The sequence below is a fragment of the Carcharodon carcharias genome, chromosome 7 (genome assembly GCF_017639515.1).
Source record: "Carcharodon carcharias isolate sCarCar2 chromosome 7, sCarCar2.pri, whole genome shotgun sequence".
Classification (NCBI taxonomy): domain Eukaryota; kingdom Metazoa; phylum Chordata; class Chondrichthyes; order Lamniformes; family Lamnidae; genus Carcharodon; species Carcharodon carcharias.
Genome location: NC_054473.1, coordinates 186028548 through 186048994, shown reverse-complemented (window position 1 = coordinate 186048994; position 20447 = coordinate 186028548). Strand labels below are relative to the sequence as shown.

Below are 20447 nucleotides of genomic sequence, written 5' to 3'. Positions count from 1 at the left end.
TTATACATGCACCATTGTGATGGCATGAGTCCGGGGGAGTGAATCACAACTGTACAAAATCCCTCTACATGACACCCACTCTGAAACACCAAGGAAGGAGTCACTGGTCAATGAGCGGGAGCTGATTTCTCCTGTCCTGCCCCACGGCTTCCTTCAGCCAAACTCAGTTCCAACAGGGGACTACCACCCAAAAAAAGCCGATGTGTTCATTTCCATTTCAGACCTGCTGAGTATTTCCATAATTTCCTGCAGTCATTTCCGGTTCCCCCAAGCAGTGTGGTACTCTATGCTTACTGGCAATGTGACACACCTGCTCTATACGGACCAGATGGCAGTGAATTGTTCTCTTTACCAATTGTGTGCTGTACAGAAGCTGACACCCATCACTTACTTAAAATAACACAGGTCAGACAGAGTATGTTCTATAATTACCAGACAGGATGGGCTCAATGGCCTGTGCTGTAACTATTCTATAAGGGGGCGGCGGTGGGGGGGGGGGGGTGTGTGTGTGTGTCAGGAACTCCCCACTACCCACACCAATCAGATTTTGAGAACCACCAGGCAGAAACTCAGTAAAAATGAGAATCGCTGTGTAATATTTATTGAGCTTTAGTGAACAAAATGAACATTACAAACACACAGGGCATTTCAGCAGAATTCAGTCCCTTGAGATGGTTTACATACATGTGAACACACCATTAGTATGTAATCTACAGACTACCTCAAGCTGGCACCTGGACTGACAACCAGGTGACAAATTCACAAAAAGTGAACTGCAATTTTGGACAAACATATGAAATGGTTGAAGACACACCCATTTAAAAAAAAAGACAAACCAATTGTGCAGCAGAGGGTCTGCATTCGTAAACTTGCTACAGATTGTATCCTGTCAGTTCAAGGCCTGATTGGGCAGAACATTTAAAAGGTGGGAGGTGTGTGCGTGTGTACTTCTGGAAAATGATGTCTACCCATAACCTTGTTTAATAAGATGGCCTCGAGAAGTTGGCTATCTCTGTCCCAAGTTTCAATTGTTAGTTCTCCCAGGATCAATCCAGTGTGTGGAGAATTAGGAAAGGGTTAGCTGTTAATTTCTGCCCCTGTCCCTTGTTCACACAGTGAGGCAGAGGCAATGAGCTGGGGGGGGGGGGCGGTGGTGGTGAGGGAGACAGTCGCTTACCTGCACACTGACCCCTCCCCATCTTCACAAGTGAATCCTGCATCTGGAAGCTGTCAGCTTGACACAGGAAACAAAGAGTTGCATATACACAGCATTTTTTAACAACATTAGCACCTCCCAAAGTGCCTCATAGCCAATGAAACACTTTCAGAAGTGTTTACTGTTGTGATATAGGAAACAGCCAATTTGCACGCAGCAAGCTCCAACTAACAGCAACATGAAAATGGCCAGATAATCAGTTCCTTATTGATGTCTATAGAAGGACAAATATTGGCCAGGACACTGGGGAGAACAGCCCAACTCTTCTTCAAAATAGTGGCTGTGTGATCTCTGAGAGGGGCAGATGAGGCCTGTTTAATGCCTCTTCGAGTGTTTAGGGAAGGAATTCCAGGATGTGGGACAAGAGTGAGGGGTCTGATACCAACGTGGAAATTAGGGAAGGGAGTTGAAGAAATGTACAGTCGACTGGAGTTAAACAAGACCAAAGAGGACAAAATATGGTTGCGATTGTAGTGAGTGGGGCAAGGACATGGAGGAAAACCCCCAGTGACGGAGAATCTCAAGTCCAAGATCATCTGTTCCTCCTGAGCGTGCTACACTCACCATGCCATGTCTCAAATTATTCACATACTGTGTCCCATAACAACTCCATTCTTTTTTGGTACAAATTATTGACAGGGTGCAGGTGAGGTTTACCAGAATGGTTCCCAACAATGAGGGACTTCAATTACATAGACACTGGGGGGATCTGGGATTATTCTCTTCAGAACAGAGAAGGTTAAGAGGAGATTTGACAGAAATTTTAAAAGTCATAAACAGTCTTGATACAGTAAATAAGGCAAAACTGTTTCCATTGGCAGGAGGGTCAGTAACCAGAGGAAACAGATTGAAGGTGATTAAAGGGGAGATGAGGAAATTAAGAGTGAGTTGTGATCTGGAATGTGCTGCTTGAAAGGTCGATGGAAGCAGATTCAATGGTAACTTACCAAAGGGAGTTGGATAAATATTTGAAGAGAAGAACATTCACAGAGTTACGAGGAAAGAGCAAGGCAGCGGGACTAACTGATTAGCCCTATCAAAAATCCACCACAGGCAGAGTAGGCTGAATGGCCTTCATCCCTGCTGTAAGATTCAATGCCTTTTCCTGATTGTATGCATTCAAATAGGTGGCATTTAGTATCATTGTTTAGTAAAATGTCAGGGACCTCAAACTGAACCATAGTGGGAGTGGGGGCGGGGGTCAGGACAGAAGGGGGGTGGTGGGGAAAAGAAAAACAGCCTGTTTCCCCGCAGAGGGCAACAATACTAATATTTACAGGAGGGGCAGGTCCTGGAACCAAAATGACGGCTTAAATATTTAAACAGTAAAATACAGTGAAAATAAATAATCAAAAACAAAAATTGCACACAGTGCTCCTTAGGGGAGGGAGGAGTTGAGGGCCCAGTTTTCATGGGATAAGACATAGCAGTAAAGTTTTGAATGAGTTGGGGTTTGAACATCATATGGAGCACAGGAAGCCAGCGAGGGCCATATTTTAGACAGAGAGTTGGGAAGCGACCGGGAGCTTACGTGAGGGTGTTTAGTTGCAGTGAGGTTTGAGGCAGGGTCGGAGCTGGTCACTTCTGACTCTCAGTGCACATGATGAGTAATTAAAGTCTGGTGCAGGTACACTCACAGCCATGATGATTTCTGACTTGGAGGTGGTGCTGGTATCCCATGTATCTGCTGCCCTTGGCCTTCTAGGTGGTCGAGGTTGCAGATTTGGAAGGTGCTGTCAAAGGAGCCTTAGTGAGTTGCTGCAGCGCATCTTGTAGATGGTACACACTGCTGCCACTGTGTGTCGACGATGGAGGGAATTTAAGGTGGTGAATGGGGGGCTGATCAAGTGGACTTTTTTTTTCTGGATGTTGTCAAGCTTCAAGCGTTGTTGGAGCTGCACTCATCCAGGCAAGTGGAGAGTATTCCATCACACTCCTGACTTGTGCCTTGTAGATGGTGGACAGGCTTTGGGGAGTCAGGAGGTGAGTTACTCACTGCAGGATTCTTAGCCTCTGACCTGCTCTTGTAGGCAGAGGATTTAAATAGTTTTTGGTCCATGGTAACTAATGGAAGGAACATCACTGATGAAGCAGCTGAAGGTGGTTGGACCTAGGACACCACCCTGAGGAACTCCTGTAGCAATGTCCTGGGACTGAGACGATTGATCTTGAACCAACACAACCATCTTTCTTTGTGCTAGGTATGAATCTAACCATATTTACTAAACAGGGGCATTAATTTAGATGATGAAAACAAATTTGTTGTCATGAGTGATCCATTATCCATCTTCATTGGTCATGTGCTTGGTTACTGGGCTTGTAGTCTAGAGAAGGTAAGCCCAAATCCCCATTTGGCAATTTGAGAAGTGTTGGTTGGTGCATTTTTAAATAAATGTCTCGAAATAAAAAGTCATTTTCAGCAAAAGAGACCATGAAGCTGTTGGTTTATTGTATAACCCTAACCAGTTCAGTCATGTCCTTTAGGGGAGGAAACCTGCTGTTGGGGCCTATAGGTGACTCCAGTTCCACATCAACATAGTTGAATCTTAACAGCCCCCCTGAAGTGGCTGAGCAAGGCGCTGAATTACATTACATTGCTACTCTAGAAGAAGGCAGTTCACCAGCACCACCCTCTCAGGGGAATCTAGGGATGGGGAATAAATGTCGGCCTCACCAGAAATGTCCACATCCCAAGGACCAACTAAAAACAAAAGGTTAATCTTCCTCACTCACCAGCAGTTTCTTCATGTAACTCACCCTCTCCCTTCAACATGGATGCTATCTTTGCTCTGGGTTTCTCAATAAAAACAAAGGTTGTCTCCTTAACATAAATTGAAGATATCGTTGAGGCAAAGAACCTCTGGCAGAAATGGACATAAAGGAGAGGTCCACTCACTGAACTATTCAATAGTAATTGGCTTTCATATTTGGATCAGTTTGTTGTCTCCCCATATCTCCTGAAGGGAAGACTCTTGCTGGGGTTCACAGATACCCTTAGAACATCAATCAAATAGCCATTCTTTTTGTGCAAGTCCAGACAGAAGGCAATTTGCCTCTAGTGGGCTACAATCGATAACCATATGCAGGCACTTTCCAAAGACCCTTCATTTCAGGGGGCAGGAGGAGGAAACCTGGTCAGTTTTCCCTTCCATACCCTGGGGGTCAATGGTAGCATCTTGGCAATCAAGCAGGTTGTAGTTAGCTGACTTGGCACACTCTGGGACTTGGCCAGTCAGCTTGGCTCAGTTGTTGGCTCAAACACCAAAGATGCCCCCATCGAAGGGCAGAATTTAAAGGTCTTCCTCTTCCTTGCAGTGATTACATCTCGTGGACTTGTCATCATCAAGGTTGACACTCTTGCTCACATAGAGATAAGGGTCAGTGCTTTCTCCAACCACGAGTTCCTGGATTTGAAGGCAATCCCTGGACAGGACCTGGCACTGACCTGCAGAGAGCTTAGAGCTGCAGTTAGGACAAATCGGAGACCCACAGATATCACAAGACATGGCTGGGGAGGGCCTACTGTCCAAGCTGCTGGGTGGGATGTAGAAAGACTGGGGTGGTTCACGGACAATCTGGTCGCCGCCATCTGGTGGTGTATTGTCTGTGAGCTCGGAGTCATCCAACAGCAGGCTCACCCCGAGAAGCTCTGTTGGGGTGCACACACAGCACTCGGGAATGTTGGGGGTCCGACAAGCTGTAACCTGGAGGGCTGTCTGGCTCTGTCGATGAGGTTTTGCTCCTGTTGGTTCAGGGTGCCTTAATCCCACACACTGAGACCCTAAGGCTCGGAAGTGGTTAACTTGGTGGGAGGAATCTGGCCCGGCTGTCTCGGCTATTGGATATGGCAGTTTCTCCTTACTTAAATAGCTCAGCTCAATTTCTACGTTATCCTTTTTCTGGTTGTTGACATTTCCATTCAGGAAATTCCGATACTTCATAGGTGAACTGCTGTCGACGTTCTGATAGCTTTTGCCAGCCCTCTTGTCCTCTGGATCTCTCTGGCTGGTAGTATCTAGCACACTGTGTTTCAGTGAGCATTTCGGGTCCATGGTATTGAAAGGTGCCCTGTCTTTGTTCTTCAGATTCTTACTCTCTGATGAAGTCGCAGTGAAGGGACTCAAGGAGAGAGGTCCAGTTTGACTTGGAGACAGTTTGATGAGAGATTCAGCTCGAGCCTTTGGCATCAGTGACTCATCCAGGTGGAACAAAGAATCACACTGCTCCAGTTTCCTGTCTGGACTGACAGCTTCACCCAGCTTCTGAGCTTCTGGGTATCTTAAGTTGGCGCTGATGGTAATGTCGGTGTATTCACGGTACAGGTCAAGGCTGTCTGGCGGTAACCTCATGGAGGTGGACAATGGATCATCTGTGGCATCAGACTCTCTATCCAGTGCTTCTACCCGCAGTCCGAGGGTTCCTTCATGGTTGGCAGTGATCGGCATGGACATATCGGGCAACTCAGATTTGGCAGTATCTTCCTCGGAACGCAGGCCCAATTTTGAGGCTCCCTCATTTCCCAGAGTGGTCTCTTCACCTAGCCTTCCAGATCCAGTTTCTATGACTTTCAAGTATTTGATGCAGTCGGCCTGGTTAAAAGACATACTAGACCTCATCTGCACAACATCCTGACAGCTACTGTGCATTGCCTGGTCCAGGGCTTCCTGCATCAGTTCACACTCGGCCCTGGCCAAGAAAAATTCAAACCCAAGTTGGCCAATTTCCTCTTTGTTAATCTGTTTTGACATCACATATTCACTGGTTCCTTTTCGAGTGTACCCCATCTTTTCCAAAATCCCTTGTAGAACATCAGGAGGAAACACGGGTTGGATGAAGTAGACAAAGGCTCCTGTGAAAGTCTGAAATAAATACGATTGTGTTAGTTTTTCAAGAAAGCGTAATGACAGTTTTATTTCCATTTTCTCTTCCTCCTCCTGACAGCCTCCTCTTCCCCACAATTTTAACCTATAAGAACGTAGGAAATAGGAGCAGGAGGCCATGTGTCCTCTTGAGATTGCTGTACCATATGGCTGACCCATGACCACAACTCCACTTTCACACCCGATTCCCAAGTCACTTGATCCCCTTAAGAGTCCAGAAATGGGTTAGAGCCTCGAATATACTCGGTGGCTAAACATTCACCGCTCTTCGGGGTAGAGAATTCACAATCTTCTCAGTGAAGAAATTTCTCCTCATCTTAGTTCGAAATGGCCACCCCTCAGGGAATACAGTCTCACAGCATCTACCCCGTCAAGACTGCATGAACCTTTAAAAGTTTCAGTGAGATCACGTCTCATTCTTCTAAATCTTTTTCTCATAGGAAAACCCCTTTATACCAGGAATCAATCTAACGAACCTTCATCGAATCCTCTCCAAAGCAAGTATACCCATCCTTAGGTACAGAAACCAAAACTGTCTCCCGGTGTGGTCTCATCAAAGTCCTGCAAATTCAACAAGACTTCCTTATTCTTGTACTCCAACCCCCTTACAACAAAGACCAACATACAATTCACCTAATTGCTTGCTGTACTTGCATGTTAACTTTCTATGTTTCTTCTACAAGGACATGCAAAGCCCAGTGAATAATTTCCTACTATTTAAAACATATAGTTTTTCTATTCTTCCTAGCTAAGTGAATAACGTCCCATTTCCCCCATTATATTCCAACTGCTGCCAATTGCCCACACACTTAACCGATCCAAATCTCTTTGCTGGCTCTTTGCATCCACCTCACAGCTTACATTCCCATCTAGTTTTGTACCATTAACAAACTTGGATACATTACTCGGCCCCTTTATCCAAGTCATTAATATAGATTGTAAATATCTGAGGACCCAGCACTGATCCTTGTGGCACTCCACCATCCTTAGGTACAGCCTGCCTATTCAAGAATGACCTGTTCAATCCTGTTCTGTTTTCTGAGCATCAACCAATCCTTTATCCATACTAACAAACTGCCAGCAACTCATGAGACTTTATCTTGTGCAACAACCTTACATGTAGCACCTTATCAAATGCCTTTTGAAAATCCAAATATACTACATCCACTGGGTCCCCTTTATCTACCCTGCTAGTTACATCCTCAAAAATTCCAATATATTAGTCAAATGTGATTTCCCTTTCATAAAGCTGTGTTGACTCTGCCTCATCATCTTATGTTTTTCCACTTTACCATTTCCTGAGTAACAAATTCCAACATTTTTCTACTGACTGACTTCAGGCTAAATGGTCTGGAGCTCCCCATTTTCTCTTTCTCTCCTTTTTGAACAGCAGGGTTACATTTGCTAAATTTCAATCCACTGGGACCATTCCAGAATTTAAGGAATTTTGGAAGATATAACCAGTGCAACCACTAGCTCTGCAGACAACTCTTTCAGAACCCCAAAACGTAGACCTTCAGGTGCAGGGAGTTTGTTGGTGTTTCAATCTCTTTAATTTCTCTAGGCAGTGGCATAATGGTATTGTCACTAGGTTAGTATTCCAGACATCCAGGGTAACTCACTGGGGACAAAGGTCCGAATCCTACCACGGCAGATAGTGAAATTTGAATTCAATAAAAATCTGGAATTAAAAGTCTGATGATGTCCACGAAACCTTTGTCGATTGTTATAAAAACCCACCTGGTTCACTAATGTCCTTTAGGGAAGGAAACCTGCAGTCCTTACCTGGTCTGGCCTACATGTGACTCCAGATCCACTGTTATGGCACAGCAGATGATAAATGCTGAACTGCTCAAATCCCAGAGGGAAACTTGAACCAGCTACCACAACCTTGTTTGCAATTTGTATTTTATTACGAGATGTGTGCCTTCAATTCGGTAGTAACAAGTCCATCGAGTCTTCATGTTTTTTTTTATAAAACTAAATTAAACATTTATTAATAAAAGATTATAAGCACATACATAGGTCTACAAATTACTATTTTAACTCCTACCTCCCCAATTAATGTGACTTCCAGTTACACCTCTGTTAAGGCAACAGTAAAACAAAATAGATTTCAACAGACCCAGGCAAAGCACACAATACCCTGAAAAGGGATATTCAAAGTGAGTTTTCTTAACTTTGGTTCCTGAAAACAGGAACTTAATGCATAGAGGCTGGAGGCTGTAAATCCCATTGTTCCAATATATCTTTGCAACTTTACTTTTTACATAATATAAATCTTCCATAGTACTAATTTTATCAGTAACGTTTGGGAAAAATAAACACACTGTTTGACTTACTTCATAAGGCTAGGTGTAACATCGTATCATCTCTTTGAAATTCAGACCACTCTAGTTTATCTAAAAATGCAAATGTTCCTCACACCTCACATCCTAAAATTTCAACCATGTTTATGTATTTAGCATTTCAAACCTGGCTTCTCTTTTGATCACTCAAAAGCTCCAGACTAGCTGCCTTCAATTCAATTAAACCCCCCAACACACACACATCCACACAGAGAAACTAATCCAAACCCCACTATTAACCTATCTTTACAATAAATCACAATAATATCATGAAAATTATTATTCTTTCATGATACCCACACTAATGTGGTTGACTCTTAAAACGCCCTCTGAACAAGGGCAATTAGGGATGGGAAATAAATGCTGGCCTAGCCAGTGACACCTACATCTCTCGAACAAATAAAAAAACTAATATTCATTAAAGTTCCTCACTCTCATGAGACATTTGGTTTCCACTATCTCAGATTTGTCTTTTGCTATGAAGACAGTTAAAAAAAGTAATTGTTTTTCCTATTTTAGTTTTTCCTGCATCTGCCTCAAAGGGACCCACAATTATTTTTGCTACTCTCTTCCTTTCTTCATACTTGCAGAAGCTTTAACAACCTGTTTTTAAAAAATATTTCTGACTAGTTTAATCTCGCTCATTTTCTCCCTCTCTATCAATTTAATAATAATCCTTTACTGCTTTCTAAAACTCTCCCAATTCTCAGGATTATTCACCTTGGCAACATTATAATCTTTTCCTTTTAAACTAATCTTAGACATATTTCCCTAACATTAAGGATGGGCAGTAAATGCTGGCCCAGCCAGCGACCCCCACATCCCGTGAAAGAGTATAATAAAAACTAACCTTAACCTCTTTTGTTAGTCACATTTCTCAATGGAATGTAAATTTCCTGAAAATTATGAAATATTTCTTTAAATGTTGGTCATTGCCCCAACAGTCATACCTTTTCATTTAGTTTTCCAATTTACCTTAGCCAAGTTGCCCTCATAAGCTTTGTGATTGGCTTTATTTAGTTGAATATTCCCATTTCAGATTTATGTACCTCAACTCTCAAATTCTAACATATTGTGATCTTATTTATTATGAGATTGCTGATTAACTTTATCTCATTAAAACAAGTTCTAAAATAGCCTCTTACCTCATTGGTTCCACAATGTATTACCTCCTCCGTCATCCAGAGCCTCCCCATGTTTCCTGAAGAGTCTGACCTCTTTCCCGTATGCTAACTTGAACCAAGTTTCGTTCATTCATTCCCCCTGTGCTTACTCACCTACATTGGGTCCTGATCCAGGAATGTATCAATTTCCAAATTCTCATCCTTGTTTTCAAATCTCTTTATGGTTTTGCCTCCTTCATATCTCTGTAACATTTTCCAGTCCTACAACCCTCTGAGATCTCTGCACTCCTCCAATCCTGGCCTCATGTGCATCCCCGATTTTAATCACTCCATCTTTAACAGCTGTACTTTCCGTTGCCTGGTTCCTTTCCTCTGGAATTCCTTCCCTAAACCTCTCTAACTCTCTCTCCTTCTTAATGATGGTCCTTAAAACCTGTCTCTTTGACCAAGCTTTTAGTTACCCATTCTAAAAACTCCATAAGTAGCTCAGCATCAAATTTTGTTCCTTTGACAATGTTCCTGGGAGGTTTTATTAAATCAGTGGCATTACATAATTTTGTAATTTTTATAGTATGTTATTAAATTTGGTAACTTATCCAAGAAATTGAAAGTGCATATTCATATAAAGTGTCCTGATTAAAATGTGCTATAGAATATTCTAGAATTAAACAGTATTAACCATTTGTATTAATTATGTGGCTATCCCAGCAGCCAACAAAATAAGTCTAATAAGTACTGACCCACCAATAAGGGCCATCAATGACCCAGGTCATCAGCTCTCCCCACAGAACCAGTGCCCTCACAGTGTCAGCCATGGCTAAGTGGCGAACACTCTCTTCCCTCCAAGGTTGTGGGTACGAGCCCCGCATCAGAGACTTGAGCACAAAAATCTAGGCTGACATTCACAGTACTAAGTAAGTGCAGCACTGTTGGAGGTGCTGTCTTTTGGATTAGTCATTAAATTGAGGCTCCATCTTCCCCCTCAGGTGACATAAAAGATCCCACTATCCTGAAGGAGAGCAGGGGTGTCCTCTCTGATGCTCTACTCAATCAACCAACAGCAGTAGAAAGTGTTGTTGACATCTTTTGATGATCTGCTTCTATCACTGCTTGTTTGTCCCTACAACCACACCCCCCCCCCCCACTTCTCTCTCTCTCTCTCTCCGCCCCCGCCACACACCTTAAACCAGCTTATATTTCAACTCTTTCTTGGACTCGAACTCAAGTTCTGTCGAAGGGTCATGAGGACTCGAAACGTCAACTTTTTTCTTCTCCGCCGATGCTGCCAGACCTGCTGAGTTTTTCCAGGTAATTCTGTTTTTGTTTTGGATTTCCAGCATCCGCAGTTTTTTTTTGTTTTTATAGCAGTAGAAAGATTATCTGGCTATTATCACAATGGCCTGAATTTTGCAGTCAGTGGCAAACAAACAGTGCTCACTCTTCATTACGCTGACAGCTGCCCACAGACTTTCTGGGCTTTGCACTGTGGCTTATGGTAATTAGAGAGCTACTTCTGCATGGCATTCTCTGTAGGGGCTCTGGGACCCCTGTGAGCAGGGCAAGCAATGCTCCAGAATGATGAGATTGAAGAATCCTTGCCGAGACACACAGAATATAAACCAGGAAGTGTCACTTAGAATTCATGTACAGGAAGCAAAACAAAGAGAGAGAGAGGGAAAGAAAGATACATTTGAGACAAAGAAAAAAAGAGACAGAAAGCAGAAAAAGGATTTTCAAAAAAATTCCAAACAATAATTATCATATGGAGTTAATGGACTCCAAACTTGTAAAAGGTTTTTTTTTCGGAGTTGGGAGAGGTTTATGGGCAATAATTGACATTATCATGCTATTAAAAAAAATCATTTTCACTGGAAGGAATAACCCTAACCTTTGCGTGCATGCTTAGCAAGTACCTAGTGAGCAAGTGCCTCAAATTCACAGCTGTCCATGAATTTTTTAAAAATTCATTCATGGGATGTGGGGGTCACTGGCTGGGCCAGCATTTATTGCCCATTCCTAATTGCCCTTGAGAAGGTGGTGGTGAGCTGCCTTCTTGAACTGTTGCAGTGCATGTGGTGTAGGTACACCCACAGTGCTGTTAGGGAGGGAGTTCCAGGATTTTGACCCAGTGACAGTGAAGAAATGGCTGATATATTTCCAAGTCAGGATGGTGAGTGACTTGGAGGGGAACTTCCAAGTGCTGGTGTTCCCATCTATCTGCTGCCCTTGTCTTTCTAGATGGTAGTGGTCATGGATTTGGAAGGTGCTGTCGAAGGAGCCTTGGTGAATTCCTGCAGTGCATCTTGTAGATGGTACATACTGCTGCTACTGTGCGTCAGTGGTGGAGGGAGCGACTGTTTGTGGAGGTGGTGCCCATCAAGCAGCTGCTTTGTCCTGGACGGTGTCGAGCTTCTTGAGTGTTGTGGGAGCTGCACTCATCCAGGCAAGTGGGGAGTATTCCATCACACTCCTGACTTGTGCCTTGTAGATGGTGGACAGGCTTTGGGGAGTCAGGAGGTGCATTACTTGTCACATGACTCCTAGTTTCTAACCTGCTCTTGTAGCCACAGTATTTATATGGCTAGTCCAGTTCAGTTTCTGGTCAATGGTAATCCCCAGGATGTTGATAGTGGAGGGTTCAGTGGTGGTAATGCCACTGAACATCAAGGGGCGAAGGCTGGATTCTCTCTTGTTGGAGGTGGTCATTGCCTGGCACTTGTGTGACGCGAATGTATTTTGCCACTTGTCGGCCCAAGCCTGGATATTGTTCAGGTCTTGCTGCATTTGGGCAGGTGAATATTGAGTCTTTTGGTGAGATATTGGTGTTGCAAGATTTGTAGAGAATGTTGCCAACTGAGACAGGAGCTCCCTGATTTCTGTATTGGACATGTAGAGATGTTGGAAGGGTTGTGTGAATAATAGTGAACTGATAGCCTCACTATTAATCTTACCACAGGCCATTTCTATTTATGTTGTTTTATTTGTTCATGGGATGTGAGCATTGCTGTCAAGGCCAGGATTTATTAACCATGCCTAATAGCACTCGAGAAGATGGTGGTGATCCACTGCAGTCTATGTGGTGTAGGTACACCCAGTGCTATTAGGAAAGGAGTTCCAGGATTTCGACCCAGTGACAATGAAGGAACGGCCAATATATCGCAAGTCAGGATGGTGAGTGACTTGGAGGGGAACTTGCAGGTGGCGGTGTCCCCATGCACCTGCTGCCATTGTCCTTCCAGGTGATCTTGGAGGATCGGAATGGTGCTGGTCAAAGGAGCCTTGGTGAATTGTCGCAGAGCATCTTGTAGATGGCACACACTGCTGCTACTGTGTGTCAGTGGTGGAGGCAGTGAATGTGCAAGGTGGTGGATGGGGTGCCAGTCAAGCAGGATGCTTGTGGGAGCTTGCTGTGCGTAAATCGGCTGCCATGCTTTCTACATTACAACAGTGACAGCATTTCAAAACTACTTTGTTGGCTTTGGGCCATCCTGAGGTCATGAAAGGTGCTAAACAAATGCATGTTCTCTCTGTTTTCCACCAGCCATCCTCGTGTGCAGAAAGAGAGTGAGATTGCTGTTCAGCGATCTCCTGTGGAAAATGAGTGTGTGGAAAACCAAAACAGAAAACATTAAAGAGATAAACAACATGATTAAGAAAGAAAAACAAATAAAACGCTGCAGATGCTGGAAATCTGAAACAAAAACTGGAAAATGCTAGATGCCACTTAGCAGGTCAGGCAGCTTGTGTGGAGAGAGAAACAGAGTTGAAGCTTTGGGGCAATGATCTTTCATCAGGACTGGGTTATGGTGAAAAGTCATTGAGCTGAAACATTAATCCCAAAATTCTCTCTCCACTGATGTTGCATGTTCCTCTTCTGGCTTTAGTTGTCTGTGAGGTGAGAGGGTCAAGTTTCAGCTGACTCAGGCTCCAGAGTCAGGGAGCTATTCACATGAATTAAGACAGTCAGCACAAGGTGGAGACAGAGTCGAAGAAAGAGCTTTAAACTCCTCCTGGTATTTGAACCTCTAGTTGTGGCAACAACCTCTCTCCCCACCTCCCTGCGTTCCAGGAACTACTGACACAGCTGACACCTCTATACAACACTGAATCGCACTTCTGACAAATGTCCCAAAGCCCTTCCCACGTAATTCATTTTAACTTCCAATTGCTGCTGTTATATAGTTGACCAGAATTGCACTAAACGTAAAGCACAGAAACAGGCCATTCAACACAGCTGGTCCATGCTAGTTCTACACCAGCTTCCTCCCACTGAATTGCAGAGCGGTGAAATGAATGACCTCTGCTTTTGGTGACATTGGTTGAGGGAAAACTCCCCTGTCCTTTGGAATAGTGCCTTGGGGTCTGAGCAGGCAGGCACACACAGGCTGACAGTGCAACACTCCGTGAAGTCTCAGCCTATGTCCTGGAATTAAGGCTTAAGCCCACGACCCCTTTAACCAACCATGCCACACTGGCACTTCAACAGAACGAAAGGTTGCCAACCGTCCAGTCACGCCCTGAGTGTCCAGAATTGAAGATTACTTTCCAGGACAAATAGCTCTTGCTAAAAACAACCTGGGGCTGGTGGGGTGGGGTTGGGAAGTTGGTGAAGGCACCCATAGGTGCAGTAAGAAAGCTATTTTTCCATCTGTTTAAATGTTTTTATTAGTTATAAATATTGGAATGGGGGGGGGATGAAGGCTGTTTGACTGAAAGTCAAGAATCATCCAATCAGATAACAAAGAGTCTGTTTGTCTACTGGTCTAGGGAAGGCAGGCCACGCGCATGGACATGTTAGGCAACCAATGACAGAAATGAGAGGGTTGGGCGAGAGGTCACGTGATGCAATCTTCTGGCATACATCCAGATTTGGCAACCCCACAAGGTCATTTTTTTTTCCAAAGTAATTCAGCTAGCCGTTTTGAAACTCTAAGTGTATTTGTATGTCTCACCAGAAGCGTAAAGTACACACAGTCAGCAAGAGCAAAAAGCAGAGGGGAAAATTGCCACTGGATATCTGGATGGTTAGAAAAGACTATTATACTCAGACCAACCCCAACAAAATCTGTGTCAGCACTCACAACCCGACAGACATTTAAAAATCTCCTAGATTCTCATTAAAAATTTACTTTCCATTAGCTTATATTTCAGATTTCTGCAGCTACTCTCCGAGCTTATCTTAAGGCACAAATCAGCACTTACCTGATTGAAGTGTCTCACTGAATTGTGCAGGTTGACCTTTATTAACCCTTGTTCACCAGTTGGCTCTCTCTCTGCTCTCTTCCTACAAATCCCACCAGCACCTGGAATTAATCAGCTTTTCTCCATACTCTCTTCGCCGTTTGCACATCCCATTAGTGGGGCCAGGAATGCCCCCAGTAGGTGCAGGGCGCAGCCTGAATAGACTTGTATTAGCCAAGGGAATATGCAGGCCCTCTGTGACACTAATTGAAGGGATTTTCCTCCACATTGTTTCAAAAGAAAGGCGAAATTGTGGCTACTTTACCAATTGGCTGGTTAAAATTATTTTAAGAATTGTTCATTTGAAAAATAATTCACAGAACGTGCACATTTCTGAGCGGGCGACACAATTCCTGCCTTGGCTCAGCTCTGAAGAAGAGTCACGTGGACTCTGTTTCTCTCTGTCCACAGATGCTGTCAGACCTGCTGAGCTTTTCCAGCAATTTTCTGTTTTTATTCCTGTCTCGGCCAGGTGCATTCTGAAAAATTTCTTTACCTTGAGAGTGGACAGAATGGGGAACTCGCTAGCACAGGCAGTGGTTGAGGTGAATAGCGGAGATACTCTCACATGGAAACTAGATGAGTGCATGAGAGATAAAGGAATAGAAAGGTCTGCTGGAGATGAAGTAGATGGAATGGGAGAAGACTTGTGTGGAGTATATACAACAATTCAGACTTGGGCCAAATGGCCTCTTTCTGGCTTGTCTTTTCTATGGAACCATTACCGTTTTTAAAAAAAAGGTTTTCGATCAAACTGAATGGCTTTCTAGGCTGCTTCAGGGGGCAGTTAAGAGTTAACTACATTGGTGCGGGACCAGAGTCACATATCGGACCAGGCTGGGTAAAGAGGACAGTTTTCCACCCCAAGGACATTTGTGAACCAGATTTTTTTTTTAAAATGCCAATCATTAAAGTTTCATCCAGGGACCTTCCTCCCCACTAGGATAAGGTCAGAAGTGGGGATGCTCGCTGATGATTGCACAATGTTCAGCACCATTCGTGACTCCTCAGATTGTGAAGCAGTCCATGTCCAAATTCAGCAAGACCTGGACAACATCCAGGCTTGAGATGACAAGTGGCAAGTAACATTCACACCACACAAATGCCAGGCAATGACCATCTCCAACAAGAGAGAATCTAACCATCACCCCTTGACATTCAGTGACATTAACATCAGTGAATCCCCCACTATCAACATCTGGGGGGGTTACCATTGACCAGAAACTGAACTGGACTAGCCATATAAACACTGTGACTACGAGAGTTGGTTGGACACTGGGAATTCTGCGGTGAGTAACTTACATCCTGATTCCCCAAACACTGTCCACTATCCACAAGGCACAAGTCAGGAGTGTGATGGAATACTCTCCACTTGCCTGGATGAGTGCAGCTCTCACAACACTCAAGAAGCTTGACAGCATCCAGGACAAAGCAGCCCGCTTGATTGGCAGCCCATCCACAAACATTCACTCCCACCACCACCAACGCACAGTAGCAGCAGTGTGTGTACCATCTACAAGATGCACTGCAGGAACTCAACAAGGCTCCTTAGGCAGCACCTTCCAAACCCACAACCACTACCGTCTAGAAGGACAAGGGCAGCAGATTGATGGGAACACCACCACCTGGAAGTTTCCATCTAAGTCACTCACCATCCTGACTTGGAAATATATCACTGTTCCTTCACTGTCACTGGGTCAAAATCCTGAAACTCCCTCCCTAACAGTACTGTGGGTGTACCTACACCACATGGACTGCAGCCGCTCAAGAAGGCAGCTCACCCACCACCTTCTCAAGGCAATTAGGGATGGGCAATAAATGCTGGCCTGGCCAGCGCCACTCACATCCCATGAAAGAGTAAAAAAAACACACACTTTATGGAACACAACATCTCCACTACCTGAACACATCTCCCCATCCCCTGAACACACCCCACCACCTCAACCCCCTGAATACAACCCCCACCCCACAAACACATCCCAACCCACCTACCCCCTGAACACCCCCCACCCCTCTGAACCCACCTTCAACTCCCTGAACAACACCCCCACCCCTCTGAACACATGCCCATCCCCCATCCTCCTGAACTCAACACAACCCCACCCCCCTTATCTCAACACAACCCTTCTGAACTCAACACAACCCTCCTCAACACAACCTCACAACCCCTCCCCCTCCCCATGAACACACTAACCTTGATTGACTTGATCTCCTTCCGCCAGGGCCACAGGTACAGGCTGACGGAAATCAGTTCCAGCACCTCGAAGGCTTTGCTGAGAGTCCGGAAACGCTGCCTGCCCTCCTGCTCGCACCGGCCTCCGACAAAGTCCTGGGCGAGGCGGTAGAAATCCAGGAGCAGAAACCGCTGGCACGAAGTGGACAGGGAATCCAGAAAGTCCTTGCCCTGGCGGAGCTGCTCCTCCCCGCTGCAGGGGGACAGGTTGCCAGAGACGAAATCCTTCTGGTAGAAAGCCAGGAAGTTTTGGTAAACTTCTTCCTTTCCGCCGCTGCCCATGTCGCTGGAGGCGAAAGGGATTCCCCAGGGATACAATGTGTCAATTTCCTGAAATGTATCCGTGTCTTCCCCCTCTGATCGGCTACAATGTATCAGCCGTTCAGTTTCACTCAAGTTTCGGGTGATTGGAAGGCTCAGGCTGAGAAGGGAAGAACTTTTCTTCTGAAGCCTCCGGCGAGGGAATGAGAAACTGAAAGTGCCCCTGCGCAATCCTGCAGCAGCTACTCTTTGATCGCTTGGTTCACTGGGAGCGGCGCCGGGGGAAACCGGCTCGGGAGGGCAGAGGTTTTGCTGCTGCGTCTCTTCACACACTCCCTCCCTCCCTCCTTCCCTCCCTCCTTCCCTCCCTCCCTCCTTCTTCCCCTCCTTCCCTCCCTCCTTCTTCCCCTCCTTCCCTCCCTCTTTCTTTCATTCCTCCCTCTCTCCCTCCTTCTTTCCTTCCTTCCTCCCTCCTTTCCTCCCTCCTCCCTCCTTTCCTCCCTCCTCCCTCCCTCCTTCCTCCTTTCCTCCCTCCTCCCTCCCTCCTTCCTCCTTTCCTTCCTTCCTCCTGGACGGAACCCGGCTCCACACCCGCACCAAAAGGCAGACCTGCCCTTCCGCAGGGGTCAGCATCGACGGGATGTTCAACCACGATGGGCATCACCTTTCCAGTTAGTTATCCTGTCCACTCTCAGCGACCTATCAATCACCTCTCCCACCAAGGCTCCTGTTCCCGATGAGCCTACTTTAAAAATATCAATTGCCTAGGTTCTAATACTCGTTTTTTTGGGGGATACAATAATCAAGTATATTGGAGTTCCGAAAAGAATCATATTGGACTCAAAACGTTAACCTGTTTCTCTCTCCACAGGCCTGCTGAGTTTTTTCCAGCACTTTTTGTTTTTATTTCAGAACACCAGCATCACATTATTGACTTTGATTTTTTTGAGCCTGGGATTAAAAAGATGTTATTGATTTACCTTCATGTCTCTCTGCAACTTTTTTTTGTCCATTTGGCTTCACTGGCTGGGCCAGCATTTATTGTCCATCCCTAGTTGCCCCTTGAGAAGGTGGTTGTGAGCTGCCTTCTTGAACCGCTGCAGCCCATGTGGTGTAGGTACACCCACAAAGCTGTTAGGGAGGGGGTTCCAGGATTTTGACCCAGTGACAGTGAAGGAACAGTGATATATTTCCAAGTCAGGATGGTGAGTGACTCGCAGGGGAACTTCCAGGTGGTTCTGTTCCAGAGGCAGATGGTGGTATAGTGGTATTTTCACTGGGTAATGCTCTGGGGACCCAGGGTTCAAATCCTATCCAAACAGATGGTGAAATTTGAATTGTAAAAAAATTTGGAATTAAAATCTGATCATGAAACCATTGTCAATTGTTGTAAAAACCCATCTGGTTCACTAATGTCCTTTAGGGAAGGAAATCTGCCATCCTTACCTGGTCTGGCCTACATGTGACTCCAGACCCACAGCGATGTGGTTGGCTCTTAAATGGCCTAACAAGCTGCTACTCAGTTCCTCAGGGATTAGGGATGGAGAATAAATGCTGGCCCAGCCAGCAACAGCACATCCCATGAATAAATTAAACAAGTGTCTGCCCTTGTCCTCTTAGTTGGTAGAGGTCATGGGTTTGGAAGGTGATGTTGAAGGAGCCTTGGTGAGTTAAAGTCTCAAGCCAATGTATTGTTTGATTAAAATTATTGTCTGTATTTGAGATAAAATAGTGTGGGAAATGAAGAGGAATTTACCACAATGGCGGGGGGGAGGCGATAGGATAAAACCAGTTTAACAGCATCCAACCAGTTAGTGAAGGAATTTGTGCTATGTTCCAACATTGAGGGAACATTCTGACATTCTCAAAACAGAACCAAAACAGCTCCGAGCAGAATGGGCTAATATCGTTGGAGTTGAGGAAAATGAGAGATGAGCTCGAAGAGTTTGGCAGGATAGCTGCTGGTGAATCTAGAACACAAGGTCACAGTCTCAGAATAAGGGGTCAGACAATTAGGACTGAGATGAAGAGACATTTCTCCACTCAGAGGGCTGTGAATCTTTGGAATTCTCTACCCTAGAGAGCTGTGGACGTTCAGTTGTTGGGGACATTCAAGATTGAGATTGATAGATTATTTGGGTACTAAGGGAACTAAGAGATATGGAGATAGTGCTAGAAAGTGGAGCTGAGGTAGAAGGTCAGCAATGACCTTAATGCAGCAGGCTCAGGGGGGATGTATACACCCCCTACTCACATCCCCCTCCCCGCCCCCGCCAGCTCCTATTCCTTATGTTTTGTAACCCGCATTGTTTTGGCATTGCAGGCATGCAGTTCCACAATATTGCCATTGGGGGGTGGTGCTGAGCTCCCCATCCTTTGATGGCACATCAGTGCCACTCACAGGAAAGGAGCTGCTATGTGCTTCATAAAACAAGACAAAGTGCACTTTAAATAAATCTATAAATCGAAAAAGCCCATGAATGAAAATGCTCCATGTCATGATTTACTTCATTGGCAGCTATTGCATGGGCTGATATAGCAGCCATTTTGTGCACAGTAAGATCCCAAAATGGGTATTGTTAATTTGTTTTGATTGGGGGAGAGGAATATTGGCCGAGAGGTAAGAGAGAATTTCCTATTCTCCCTTGAGGGAGAGGCAGTGTCAGGCCTTAACCTTTACCTGGACCACACAATTAGGGCTTTGGTTTAATGACAGCCTTCCCATCTCGTAAGGCAATGGCGGTGGTCAACTCTGTGTTAAACATTGTCTGGTGTGGCTCAGGAGCCCCACTCTGCTATGGCAGTCTCTGCCTCATTCGCTGCAGAGGAAGACAGTGGTACACGATTCACTGGCCTCTGTTTCCTCTGGGCCCTCTCCTCAGCCAGCTGAACATCTCATTTCTGCTCACCTCTTCCAAAGCCTTTCCAAATAGTCAGCTTCCAGAGGTCACGGCCATCAGCGACTATCTCCCAGCTGTCTGTGTTAATGTCCAGCATCTTTGTATCTCACTTGCAGGTGTCCTTGTCTTGGAGGTATGGACACACAGGAGGTCATGACCTGGTGGCCAGTTCACCGTTCAGAAGGTCTTTGGGTATATGGCCTTCATCGATCCAATGATCCAATGCACCCTGCACAGACATTGG

The 20447-nt window shown here is 45.1% G+C and overlaps 1 protein-coding gene across 1 annotated transcript; it reads right to left on the bottom strand.

The window, feature by feature from the left end:
* Positions 1–579: 579 nt before the first annotated feature.
* Positions 580–20300, bottom strand: LOC121280083. Its single transcript, XM_041191709.1, has 4 exons — positions 20213–20300; positions 19164–19273; positions 17004–17594; positions 580–6075 (listed from the first exon to the last, which is right to left on the bottom strand). Exons 1-4 carry the CDS (start codon positions 20298–20300, stop codon positions 4507–4509), a joined length of 2358 nt encoding a protein of 785 aa, XP_041047643.1. The 3' UTR covers positions 580–4506.
* Positions 20301–20447: the final 147 nt, after the last annotated feature.